Source organism: Suricata suricatta, chromosome 3, assembly GCF_006229205.1.
Source record: "Suricata suricatta isolate VVHF042 chromosome 3, meerkat_22Aug2017_6uvM2_HiC, whole genome shotgun sequence".
NCBI classification, from domain to species: Eukaryota; Metazoa; Chordata; class Mammalia; order Carnivora; family Herpestidae; genus Suricata; species Suricata suricatta.
The window spans coordinates 49599070-49612449 of record NC_043702.1 but is presented as its reverse complement, the minus strand read 5'-3'; the positions used below and the strand labels follow the sequence as shown (position 1 = coordinate 49612449).

The following is a 13380-nucleotide window of genomic DNA, read 5'->3' as shown; positions in this document are numbered from 1 at the left end:
GGTACGGCCATGGACCGGCCCCTGGTGGCGTCGGCGGAGGCGGAGGAGGAACTGGAGTGGCAAGTGGCGAGTCGCAGGAGGAAGGCCTGGGCCAAGTGCCGCGGCTCCTGGCAGGCGTCGGAAACGGAGGACCTGTCCACAGAAGCGACGACGCAGGACGAAGACGAGGACGACGAGGAGGACCTCCCGGGCGCGAAGCTGCCGGCGGCCTCGGGGAGAGGTCTGTGCGCCTGGCCGAGCCGCGGCGGGCGGGGGACTCGGGGAAGTGCAGGCTGGCGGGCGGGGGAAAGTCTCGTGCAGTCTAGGCAACTCTCTAAGTTCTGGAAGATCCTCCCGGGCAGGCCGGGGGAGAGGGGACTCTTGGGACCTTTAAAAGAGCTCCCTTGACTAGGCGGCTCCGGAGTCAGCATGGACTCCTCGGTGCCATCTCGTTTTCCTTCAGATGGACACTAAGATCTGTTGCTTAGGCTACATTTTACCCCCAGTAAATTTTCCTTAGAAGGGAGCGTCCAGGTTGACCCCGCCGTCGGAGTCCCCCAGGGGTCGGTAACCAGCTGTCCCCTCACTTTGCCCTGCAGGAAACGTGCCCAACGAGAAGATCGCGATATGGCTCAAGGACTGCCGGTGAGTCCCCTCTTTTGCCTTTCGCGTCCCAAAGGGAGATCGCGGAGATGGCACTCCCAAGTGCGGCGGAGTCACTGGGGCCGCAGTCCCTATGGGTCCCATGGCCGTGTGAGCTATAAACCGGAAAGTGAGCCAGCGGATAGCTTCCTCCTTTAAAAGATTAGAAATGGAAGTACTGTGATCGCTGGTCAGTTGGTGACCGTGTTGACGTTACAGTTGTTAGGACTTCAACCCCCCCTGGCCTGAAGTTAGCGTCAGAGATCGGAGACCTCAAACAAATAACCGTGCCATGCCTCGTTATTGTGCTTGCCTTGTTTTTATTCGAAAGGATTTTCACATTTCACACGGTATTTTATTTTGCTTTTGTTTGACATCTGTATATCCGGCATGGAATAATTTCTCTTTCAAACGTGTTTTAGATCAATTTAATTTACTTAACACTAACTGGCCTTAATTTTATTTCTGTGCCTTAATTCTATTTGGATCGTCCTAAAACCAGCTCACTTTTTTCTTGTAGTTTACTCCTTGGGCATGCATTTGTCTTATGGTGCTGGAATGCACTGAAGGGAACTAGCGCTTTGAAGGCATTGGAACAGCATAAATCTGTTTAGTTGCATGCTTTGGCAACTGGTACCAATCTGGTTGATAAAATATAAGGGGAGATAAATCATTTTGCAAGTAAATCTTACTATAGTAAAAAAAGCTTGTCATCGTAATTTTTTTTCCAATTTATTTTCTACTTGTAGACTAGCCTATGAAGAATGTTGCTTTTTAATTTTGGTTAAGGTGTTTGCTTCTGCACATATTTTTGCCATCAGGCTTTTCTTAATCTTTTGTTCAAGGACCAGAGGTAGAGAAGTGTTTCTAGGGAGAAGGAGAAATGATTTTCATATATGCCAGTTTATTTTTCTTCCCTAATCACAGATAAAATATTGGTTGCCACTCTGTTGATGTTCTGTTTTGATGAATTACCTGGATTTTTGAGAAATTTTGACGAATTACTAAATACTCTTATTTAGGGGTATATTGATCCTTTGAGATATGGTGAAGTATATGGTCTTTCTTTCTAAAGATATACCAAAAAAGAAAGAAAAGGTTTAATTGCAAGAGAAAAATCACGTTTATTTTATGATGTATAGGAATTAAGATTATATAAAAGATCACATCAAGTAGACAGTAATTAAGTAAATTTATCCTTCAAGATTAAATGCAATAGGCAGATGTTATTCATCAGACATATCTCCAAAAATTCCAAGTTTTGTTGCTAATTTTATGTAGTCAGATTCTATGGTCTGCTGCTCCTTCTCTCTGCTTTCCTGCATGAGTTTCCCTCTTGTTCCCTACAGTTGCACCTATTCTGTACAAAAGGAACATTCATTTGTACCTGGGAAGGCTGGAACAGACAGTCTTATGATGTTAGCTGTATTATTGCAGATTGGCCTGCTAGGACATAATGCAACTCTAGGTTTTTTCCTCTAACTGTGTAAGTTCCTTTTCAGAATTAGGCATCTACCTACTTTGTACATTATTTACAAATGATCTAAAGCTAGCTGTTTTCCCTGGATACATTCTTATTTTTATTATTATCTTTTTTTTTTTTTTTTGGTATTGCTGTCCATATCCTGAATAAAGATACCATTTGTTGTCCCTTAAAGGGGATGGGGCTCTTTGATAATCTTTTTTTTTTCCTAAGTGGAATTAATTGCTTAAATTAGCATCTAAGAAAGGATAGCTTTTGAAAGAATTTGGAAGAAAGCTCTTATAAGAGTGAGAAACTTGTTTCTGAAAGAGAATGGCAGTTACAGTCTCTTTATTTCCCATTTTCTGTTAGTGGATAGACCAGTAGAGACATCTGCAGGAGTAACAGTGTTTTGTCCTAAGTAGTCATCAAGGAAGAAGGACTTTATAAAGGCATAAATTCAAGTTGTATTAAAGTATGTGTAAAAACTTGGCTCAGTTTTTTATTGTTTTCATGGTGGTTGTGATTCTTTTACCTTTCAAAAGCACTAATTTTTGAAGAAGTACCATTGCCTGTGTATTTGCTTGCAGAAAGTTTTAACATTAAATTGCCATTTCAATAATATTTTTTTGTGACTAATATTTTTACAATTGCTTCCATGTTGATGTGAATTTGTAACAGGTATAAATTGCTACTGATGAAGGGTTTATATCATAAAACAGAACTTTCAAAATAAAACATTTCTTAATATAATTCAGTGTGTAGACAGAAATGAAAAACATTTTCTAAGTTATCTGTGTTTGAACGGGAAGAATGTGAAAGAATTTTACTAGTGGCTGGTTCTTAAGGTTGATTCTCAAGCCAAGTTTTTAGTTTACAGAGTTAAATGAGGATATATGTATTTTATAATTTAAAAGCCGGAAAAAAAAATCTCAAGTTTCTCTTTTAGACCAAAAAAGATAGTAGTTGGGGTTATAGGAGGCACTGACTGATGTTCTAAAATGCTGGTGATAGATTTACTGACACGGTTTAAAAAAACTGTTGAGCCTTACTTCTTATTAGACCCTGACTTTTAAATTTTATTAAGGTAAAGATTTGTTTTCTTTTAATTCTGTTTTCTGTTTCTGGGGAAGGGATTGAAGGGAGTAGACATTTTCTTAATGCCTGTCGACATTCTCTTTTTCTCTTTTTGTATAGAAAATGCTAATTCATACATTTGTAATTATTATTCTTGTTCTTAATTGCTGGCTGATCAGATGTGTGATTAAATCATTCCTGGTGAACTGACTTGAGGATAGGTATTTGCTTAGTTAGGAGGATATTACTTATGTAATACTCCTGCATTCCTCTTGTGTTTGGGGAGGATAGTTAAATGTGATTAGAAGCTTGCTTGGCTATGACCTTTTAAGTGTAAAGTTGTGCAGTGACAACTCTCCAGACAGCTTCTCAAGACTAAAGTTTATATGTTTGTGTGATTTCAGTACCCCTTTGGGAGCCTCACTGGATGAGCAAAGCAGTAATACACTCAAGGGTAAGGGAAAGTTGCTTTCCTTAATCTGTTCTTTATGAAGGTCCTAGTTTATGTGTCCTTTGAGCGAAAGTATATACATGTAAATTATAAAAGTGATGTTCATTTTATAAAATATGCCATTCTGAGAGAAAAGCCAAGAGAAAGAAACCATGTCATAAACCATAAAACAGGGAATACTTTAAGCAAATTACTAAACCTTTACACAGTGTGAAACTCATATTTTTATTATCCAGTTAGGCATTATGAAAAATAATTAAATACAAAAATAGAGTATGTAAACTTAAGGAAAATATTGAGTGAACTGGGTCAGCTTCAGTACAGCATTTCTTTGCTTACATTACATTAACCGAAATTGCCACACCTGAAATTTTACCACCTATGTAAGACAGAATTCTAAAGTTCAAAGTACAACAAGAATGTACAGGTAGTGGCAAGGCATATTAAAAAAACATTTATAGGATTAGAAAAATCTAGCTTGAGCTCCTGACTATTAAGGATGGTAAAAGGAATGATTGTTCTGGGATCTGATTTTCCGTGAAACTCTTGGGTCCGATGTTAGCTAAATGAATATCTTCAAAGACATGGTCAGTATAGAATAACCTGTATTGGGGCTTTTAACAACTTTACCTGGCTACAGATCATGGTTTCTTTGCGATAAAGTAAAGCTTCTACTTGCTTTTTGAAGTTATATAATCAGAATAATTTATGAGTATATTCAGGTTTGAAACACCTTATTGTTTCTTATATTTTGTTTGGTCAATTTGTTCTAGCTAAAACTACAGTTTTATATGTAGGTCCAAAAGAACAGAAGACCAGAATGAATCTTCTTACGTTTCTTTCAGGTGTGCTTGTGAGAAATGGAGGCAGTTTTGAAGATGATTTATCATTGGGAGCTGAAGGTAAGTTTGTTTGGAATAACTGTATATTCATACAGGTTTAAAATTAAAAAAAAAAAAAAGTTGAGCGCTTTTAGGTTTACAGCCCTCAAAGCCAAAGTTAAGTGCTTGAATATGTCTGAGACATATTTTACAGAACCTTTGATATGTTAATAATCTAGTCAGAGCTTGTAGGATACCTGTAGGAATGGCTCTGAAAATCATTGTGGAATGTCCTTGTCTTCTTGGACTTAATTGCTTAAAGAGACTTGGGAGCAAACAATGGTCATAGAACTGAGGGAAGAATTGTCCCGCAGAAGGAAGGAAACTTAAATATTTATACACAAGAAGACTAAATTGAAGTTTATTTTTAGTGTGAGATAGCCTATGTCCGACTTACAGCTGCGGCTTGTCTTTCTCCTTGCGTTCAAGTGTCTCCTGTCTTTCCCCTTTACTCTCTTTCCAGAGTGTTAGAACGCTGAAGGACAAAAACAAAAATAGAGTTATTAGAATGTAATTTGAAATCATTATGCAGATGTCTGTTTCAGACTGCATTAACATTTTAAAAGTGTATTGTGTCATGTTTAAATTTTCACAGATTGTATCATCTTTTCCAGTGGATTTATAGTAAAATTTTCACAATGTAGAATTAAACATTATAATTATTTTACAGGTGTTTGAAAATTATTGGTAGCTGTACAGCTGGGTTATTAATGTGTGCCTTTTTTATCAAAAAAATTAAAGATTTTATTACATCTTTTTAAATTATAAGTTAATAAATGGTGAATTTATCCCCTGAATGTAATAACCTTGATCTTTTTGCTGTTTTAAATCAATCTGTATGTAGATTACTTATGTAGAAGCTTCTAACATTAAGAATTGTAGAATATGTGAATATATTAGTTTTTACTATTGCAGTTAATGTGTTTTCAAGGAATAAAGTCTGTAAAGAGCTTAAACTTACTGCTTCCTAATTAGTATAGTTGAGCATGTTGTCATCCCCTTACTGAAATGCATTTCAGTGTTACAGTAAATAGCACTTTTGATATCTGCTTTAATTTCACAATATGGAATTTTTTTAAGACTTTATTTTTTTTAGAGCAGGTTTAGGTTTACAGAAAAATTGAGGGGAAGGTATAGATATTATCCCTGTACTTCCTGCCTCCATATATGCATAGCTCTCCTAGTAATCAATGCCCCCCACCAGAGTGGTACTTTTGTTATAATTGATGAACCCATAATGAGGCCTTATAATTACTCAAAGTTCACAGTTTACATTAAGTTTCACTCTTGGATGTGTATATTCTGTGAGTTTGGACAAATGTATAATATCATGTATCTATCATTATGATATCTTAATGTATGTTCACTGCCATAAAAATTGTCTTCATCTGTTTGTTCATCCATATTGAATGATTTTACTGAAAACCAGAACCTAAAAGGAAGTTTCAGAGAAGAATGGAACTATTATTTCTTTACTGAAAATTATTTCAAGATTAGTTACATTCATTCTAAGTATTTATTGAATATTATGTGTTAGGTACCTTTCTGAGTGGGTGTAGAAGAAACATAAACCTCCATGACTTTGTAGATCAGAAGTGAGAAAAAAATCTGGTGTGCTGAAATAGATATGTTTGTAATTATTTTCATTCTTTATATTTGTCCATAAAGCTTAAATGCAGTAAATTTAACTCACTCTACATTTAACAATACTTATCTGTTTAAAACTTGTAAGTCTAGGATAAAGTTTAAAAACAATTTTTTAAAGAAAATTTATTTTGGAATGAGTAGATATTTTCAAAATACATGCATGAAAAACTGGTTGTAACTGGGATGAATTTTCAGCCTTTGAAAAACCACATTAGAAATTTATATATACTGTTGCCACACTTAAATAATGTTAAATCATATTTTTGCTCTTAAGATCTTTAGTAACAGCTTTTAAATTTAATAATTAGAAAACATTTACTACAGATACTGTATATCTTCTTACCATTACTTTTCAACTGTTAAACATATTTAATTGGTTGTCTACCTTTTATTTTAAACATTCAATAAAGGAAGCAGTTAATTTTACATTACTAACAAACAAAAACACTGTCTAGAAGCTACTGATTATTTATATCAATCTGTATATTACTTTTAATGATCCAGATTTAATGAACCCCAAGACATGAGTTTGGGATATTAAGCATTTAGCTGTAGTATTCGGCTAATCTGCTTTCTTGATGATTATATCACAGTGGTTACTATCCTACTAACAGTTGTGCTCTGCATTTATTTTTCATACATATAGCCAACCACCTCCATGAAACGAATACTCAAATTGAAAACTGGTATGTAGCTGTGGTGTTTATTCTCTTCCTTTTCAAAAATGAAGAACATTTATGAAAATAAGGTCTCATATAATTTAACTTTGTTTATAGCAGTAATATCTTGGCCAAAGAGAGAAGACTACAGTTTCATCAGAAAGGGAGAAGTATGAATTCCACTGGATCTGGGAAAAGTAGTGGGACAGTCTCAAGGTAACTTATTGTGAAATTATACTAACAGTTACATTGTGTTATAGGCTACCTACTCTTTACCACTTTTTCAGTCTTGGATTTGGCTTGGTAGTATGAAATCAAAAGAATCCAAAATGTTTCATTTGTTGCTCTTATTATTTTAAATTAAGATTAATTAGAAAGCAACACATGTGTTTATAATGCTGCTGGAATTCTTGTTATAATGAATACTTTGAGCCCTATCAACACCTTGAAATTGGAACTCCATAGTGGAATAACTTCTCCTTCCAAAATTCTCCCATTTGAGGGGAGGGGTTCTTAAATGATTCTACCATAATAATCAGAATAAAGCTTGATATTTAAGCATAGATTTATCTTCAGCATATTAAATCAGAGGTCTTCACAATATATATTAAAATAGGCAAGTACATGTGCCTGTGGAACCAGTTGAAATTGTTATCTAAATTATTGTATTGGAACCTAAACATTTCTCTGAAACAAATTTAAGTTTTCTTCTGTCCAAGTTTCATCTCTAACATTACTACTATTTCCTCAGTGAGTCTCAGAAGGTGGATTATCACTAGTATGAAGAAGAGCTAAGAAATGTTTAATTCCTAATAGAATGAGAGCAAGACTTACCTTTTAGTAACCCATTCTCTCCATACCTTACTCCTCCTACTTCCTGAGTGAAAATGGTTAGAGAAAATTTGAAAGTAAGCTCCTCCCTCACTTTCCTGAGTTCAGCTTGTTACCTGTATTGCATCTTCAATGACAACCAAAGAGCAGAAAAGCTCAAGTTCTGCATAATGTCCTGTGCTCCCAACTTCCTAGGGTATTTTCCCTTTTCTTTTTTTTCTTAATCTGTTTATTCCTTATTCTTCCTCACCCGTCCTCTAATTGTTTTAGCTGTTTTACCAGGACTCTCTTAAAATGACACAAAATATAAGGTAAGGAATCATTTAGGGAGTCTTAGTGTGTTCTTGGGGATTGGCTCTTTTTTCCAATACTAAGAGTTCGAAAGAACGGGCTCTTCTTATTCTTAAGAGCAATAAATCACATTTAGTACACAGTGTATGAAGAAATAAATAATGGTGTAAAGAGCAGAAGCTATTTTTTATAATGTGATGTGAACTATAAACTTACTTTATATCTTGATGTTTCTTTGTTTTTTCTTGTAGTGTTTCAGAATTGTTGGAACTTTATGAAGAAGATCCTGAGGAAATTCTTTATAATCTTGGATTTGGACGAGATGAACCAGATATTGCTTCCAAAATCCCCTCCAGATTTTTTAATTCATCATCATTTGCCAGAGGGATAGATATTAAAGTATTTTTGAGTGCTCAAATGCAACGGATGGAAGTAGAAAATCCAAATTATGCTTTAACAAGTAAGGTTTTTAAATATTAGCATCCATAGTGAAATAGTCTTATTTTTTTAAAGCCTTGCTAATTTTTAGTAATAGCACTAGAAACTTAATTAATAAAGTTAACACAATAGCTCTTTTACTTATTCTGAATTTTTATTCTATTTATAGAAGTTGACTTTTCTCTCTCTTCAGTCTTGACCTGTGTGTTATCATAACTGACCTATGGAACTTTGTAGTTATCTTAAACTTCCCTCCAGATTGCTGATATTAAAAAGGAAAGAAGAAAGGGGAGGGACTTGTTTTACTGTTAAATGACGTCAGTCAATTTCAGGTGTTTTCTATAAATCTAAAATAGCATAGCTAACTTGATAATTTTTATTACATTATATCTTTGCTTATTTTTCTCCGTTGAACGGAAATTCGAAAACAGGGATCCTCAGACGGTCCTTGCAACAGCTTTAAGACATCTGTAAATCCAATCCTACTGTCCCCCCTCCATTAGGTATAAAGTACAGACTTGTGTACATTTTCTTAGGAGAACATTTGGAAGAGTCTTAATGTAAAAGTCGAAGATATAAAAATAGAATCACAGCTATGGAACAGCAGCTCTTCTTTTCTCTTCAGTATTGTCATCATACTTTGGGCTTTTTTCTGGTTTTAAATCATAAAACAAATTTTTAAATTCTTAAAACATAACTTCTGTTCAGAGTGAAAAGTCTTCCTTCTCCCTAGTAAAGGTAAAGAACCTCTAAGTGTTGAATAAGGAAAAAAGTTTTATAATCTTTGTGATTTAAAAGCAATTTTGGCATCCTAAAAAGTAGTAGTAGTTTTAATACATGTATATATATAAAGTCAACATCCTTCTCTTTTTGTAGGCCGTTTTCGTCAAATTGAAGTGCTTACTACTGTGGCCAATGCGTTTTCTTCTTTATATTCCCAAGTCTCTGGGACCCCCCTGCAGAGAATTGGAAGTATGTCCTCAGTGACTTCTAACAAGGACACAGACCCCCCTCCACCTTTAACCCGAAGTAACACTGCAAACCGTTTAATGAAAACACTATCAAAACTAAATTTATGTGTTGATAAAACAGAGAAAGGAGAAAGTAGTAGTCCTTCCCCAGCAATTGATAAAGGAAAGATTCCTAATGTTTTGGTGATGGAAGAAAGTGGCAATAAAAATGATCAAAAGTGTCAAAAAATTGTAAAAAAGAAAGACTCATCTTCTATGTTGGCTACAGTTAAAGAAGAAGTATCATGTAGTTCTGCAACTGTTATGGAGAATGCTGACATTGATAGACTTTCTAATGTAGCAAATAGCAATTTTAACCAAAAAACTGAAAATGAACAAAGTAGAGAAACTCAAAGTCATGAGAATAAACTGGGTGAGGAATCTGGTATTCTAGAATCTGACTTAGGTAATGACTGTAGCATGTCCAGCCACAGTGAGCTGGAAAACGGCAGTGAGCTGAAGGATGTCCACGTGTCCACACCTGAAAAAGAGCCATGTGCACCACTGACGATACCATCCATAAGAAATATAATGGCACAGCAGAAGGACTCCTTTGAAATGGAAGAGGTAGGTAAAATATTACTGACCCTGTTTGAAATAATGAATTAGAAAAAAAAAAGCCAAAAAAGTTTATAAAATGAAAGCTGGCTAATAGCTTTATTCTAGGAAAAAAATCCTTCTAATTTTGACTTTTCAAATTTTGGTTCTGTGTTGCACAAACTAAGAATTGGTCATTGGACTGTGCATTGCCAGGGTAATGCGACAGTTAGTTCATCAGCTCATCTGGATACTTTGTCATTTACTGCTGGTACTTGAACTTTTACCTCCTTTCTCTGTCATTTTAAGATTTTGATGCCCTGAGAAAGCCCTGAGAGAATATATTTAAATTAAAATCAATGTTGCATAATAGTTAAAAACACAGGCTCTGACAACAAACAGGAGTTTCAGTTCTTTTTTTGCTGTTAAATTGCTCTGTGTCGTTGGGCAAATTTCTCTGAAAGTATCTTAGTGTAAAGGATAAGTGAAGTATGAATAAGGCTTTGAGAAGGATAGGTTTTATGATGGGATTGGAAAGAACTTGAAGAAGTTATGTATCTGAAGGGGAGGATAGTGAACCTCAGGGAATAAGGTTTGAAACACCAGGTCAGAGGACATGATTTCTGCAAGCCTAGAAGACCAAAGTTTGCTTACTCTTGATTTCTACCTAGAGGTATTACCACATTTACATAAATTTCAAATTGGGCAAGATGAAGAGATTCTTTTTGATGAGGTCAACTAAAACAGATTTTGAAAGGGCAGAGCTAATGCTTATGCCTTGGTACTGTATGGCTTGAGGCAGGAAACTGAAGTTTACCCAGCACCTACCGTGTGGCCGGCACTGTCCTAGGCCCTTCAAGTACTTTGCTTTGTACGTCTATGAGGCAGGCAGTGCTGGTCTTATTTTACACATGAGCAAACAGACATCTGTGGACTGCTGAAGAGTTGTGGCTATAAGTTACATTTATTACAAAATTTTGATTGCTGATAATAGGTATTTACCTTTTTTTGCAGTCTTTGAATGTATCTTTTATTACTTTAATTCTAACTAAAAAGTGAAATGAAAAGGGAGAGAAGCAGCCCTTTGAAATAGTCTATATTATTTGTAGGCTTCTTTTTCCCTTGTTTTTTTGTAAATTTTTTTAATGTTTTTATTTTTTTTTTTTTGAGAGAGAGAGAGACAGAGAGCACGCATGTGTGGTAGCAGAGGAGGGGCAGAGAGAGAGGGAGACACTAACCTGAAGCAGGCTCCAGGCTCTGAGCTGTCAGCACAGAACCTGACATGGACTGTGAGATCATGACCTGAGCCAAAGTCAGATGCTTAACCAGCTGGGCCACCCAAGCGCCCTTATTTCTTTATATATATTTATATTTTTCCTGTTTAATCTCAAATATATTTCTCGTTATAATGAGTTCATAAGATGAGTAATTGCTAAATTCAAACCTCTTTTTGTTCTGTTTCACTATTATCAAATAGTTTGTTTTGGTCTGAACTTGTCCTACCACTAGTAATTAAAGTGTAACTCCTGCCTTCCATTAGGGCCCCTCTTCTATGACAGATATAATAGTCAGTTTCCCGGTTTTAATTGAATAGCAGATATGAAAATTTGAACAAAATATGTTAGGTACTTGCAAATCTGATGTTGGTGGCCTGGGTGAGAATTCACTCTTGTGTTGCTTTGTAATTTCTAGAGTTCCTGAATTTTAAACTATGTATTTTTTAAATTATTGGTGCCATACACAGAAGGTCTTTAAAAAAAACATAAAGTGCTAGATAGATGTGCTTTGGTGCCAAGTTTTCATTTAAGGATTTTCTGGGGTTTTGTTTGTTTGTTTGTGTGTTTGTTTTTTGCTCCCTCTGCTGGTAAAAGCAATTAATGAAGAAAATAATGTCTCAAAGAAATGAACTTAAAAAATTTTTTTAAAGTTTATTTTTGAGAGAGAGACATAGACAGTGAGCAGGGGAGGGGCAGAGAGAGAGAGGGAGAGAGAGAGAATCTTAAGCAGGCTCCACACTGTCCGCACAGAGCCCACAGACTGTGAGATCATGACCTGAGTTGAAACCAAGAGTCAGATGCTTAAAGGACTGAGCCACCCAGGCGCCCCTGAATTTTTTTTTTAATACAAAATTATAGGCATTGGTAGTTGAAGAATAATAGATTTTTGCTTTCAAAAAAGAATATATGGATATAGTTAACCATAGCTGCATTGTATTTATGGAGAGTTTTAAGGGTAATGAATCCTTGCTCTTCAGATATATTTAAACCGTGGATAAAAACCTCCTGTGACTGTGTTTTTATCCCTTTGGGAACTTTAAAGAGAGCTTGTAGAACAATGGATAAAGAAAGGAAATAATGTGTTTCTTTAATTTCCTCTTCTCCCAAGTGTGACTTGAATTATACTGACAAATGAAGAGAACAATCTTACCGAAACAAACTTTTAGATCCCATTCAAAGTAGATTGTTGCTGTTTTTCTTTTGGACTCCTTTCCCTTGAGGTTTAATTCCTACTGGGAACTTTCTTCCTGTAAAACTAGCAAATAAAATAAGTTAGAGGACACTCCCTTTCTCTCTGTCAGTAAACCAGTTCTCAAACAGATTAATTGAATGCCAGCTGCTTTGGGTAGCTAGGTGGAGGAGAAAATGCTGCAGACCTGGCTCTTTGCGTGAAGCTGCCTACTTCTGAGGCTAAGGTAAGACCTGACAGTCACCAGAAGCTGAGAGGAAGTATGTAAAAGGAGTTAAATAGATTACAAGACTGACTCAGGCATTGGAGAGTGAGAGTGACTATTTCTCATGTTAAGAAAAAAATAAATGAAAGGCCAGAGACTATTTTCAATTAAAAATCAGTCTGCCTATCAGAAAATGTTTTGTAGACTATTTAAAGTGACCCATGTGCCTAAAAGTTGTAAAACTGTATTCTTGAGTTTTCAGATTCTTAATGACTTCCCTAAATAATGCTTGAGTTCTCAAAAGCATTTTTTTTTAATAAATACGTTATGGTAACTGTCTAGAGCCATAGATTTATGGGTGAATGATTCACAGTTAAACCAAAATGATCCTACTCAGTAAGCAAGTGTTCATCTTTAATGTCAATGAAAACTTTTCTCACACTTAAATGTTAGCGGAAGGAGTACTTTTAGCTGTATATTTATGTAAATAGGTTCTGTGTCTTCTCACTCAACAAATAGATTTATATTCAAATACAGGGATTACTGGAAGTATATATAATTTTTTAAGCTACTGAAGTTTAGTATTGTGTCTCTGCATTAATTATTGAGTTAAGTACTATGTCTCCTTATTTTTAGTTAAGTTTCAGGATTCTTTTCTGTTTTATTTATTGGCCTGAGTTAAAATAATCTGAAATCTATCAGATACTTGAGTGATAGTTAAATTGTTCTTTTGGGGGCACCTGGGTGTCTCAGTCTGTTGAGCATCCAGCTTCGGCTCAGGTCATGATCTCGCAGTTCGTGAGT

The 13380-nt window shown here is 35.4% G+C and overlaps 1 protein-coding gene and 1 long non-coding RNA gene across 5 annotated transcripts in view; one reads left to right on the top strand and one right to left on the bottom strand.

Annotated features, from left to right (window-relative positions):
- The first annotated feature begins 6 nt into the window (after nt 1–6).
- ITPRID2 (ITPR interacting domain containing 2) overlaps nt 7–13380 on the top strand; it is a 38826-nt gene continuing 25452 nt past the window's right edge. For 3 of the 4 annotated variants that reach the window (XM_029934303.1, XM_029934302.1, XM_029934299.1), the window contains exons 1-8: nt 7–220; nt 579–624; nt 3565–3614; nt 4457–4513; nt 6786–6825; nt 6916–7014; nt 8172–8380; nt 9235–9935. In XM_029934303.1, coding sequence (XP_029790163.1) covers nt 10–220; nt 579–624; nt 3565–3614; nt 4457–4513; nt 6786–6825; nt 6916–7014; nt 8172–8380; nt 9235–9935 — 1413 coding nt within the window. In that variant the 5' untranslated portion in view covers nt 7–9. The remainder of the gene's footprint in view (nt 221–578; nt 625–3564; nt 3615–4456; nt 4514–6785; nt 6826–6915; nt 7015–8171; nt 8381–9234; nt 9936–13380) is intronic. The other variant, XM_029934300.1, reaches the window with a different exon arrangement.
- LOC115287651 overlaps nt 4843–13380 on the bottom strand; it is a 129948-nt gene continuing 121410 nt past the window's right edge. Inside the window, exons 4-5 of the long non-coding RNA XR_003906578.1 lie at nt 12333–12437; nt 4843–4967 (exon numbers count right to left, since the gene is read on the bottom strand). This is a non-coding gene — a long non-coding RNA (uncharacterized LOC115287651). The remainder of the gene's footprint in view (nt 4968–12332; nt 12438–13380) is intronic.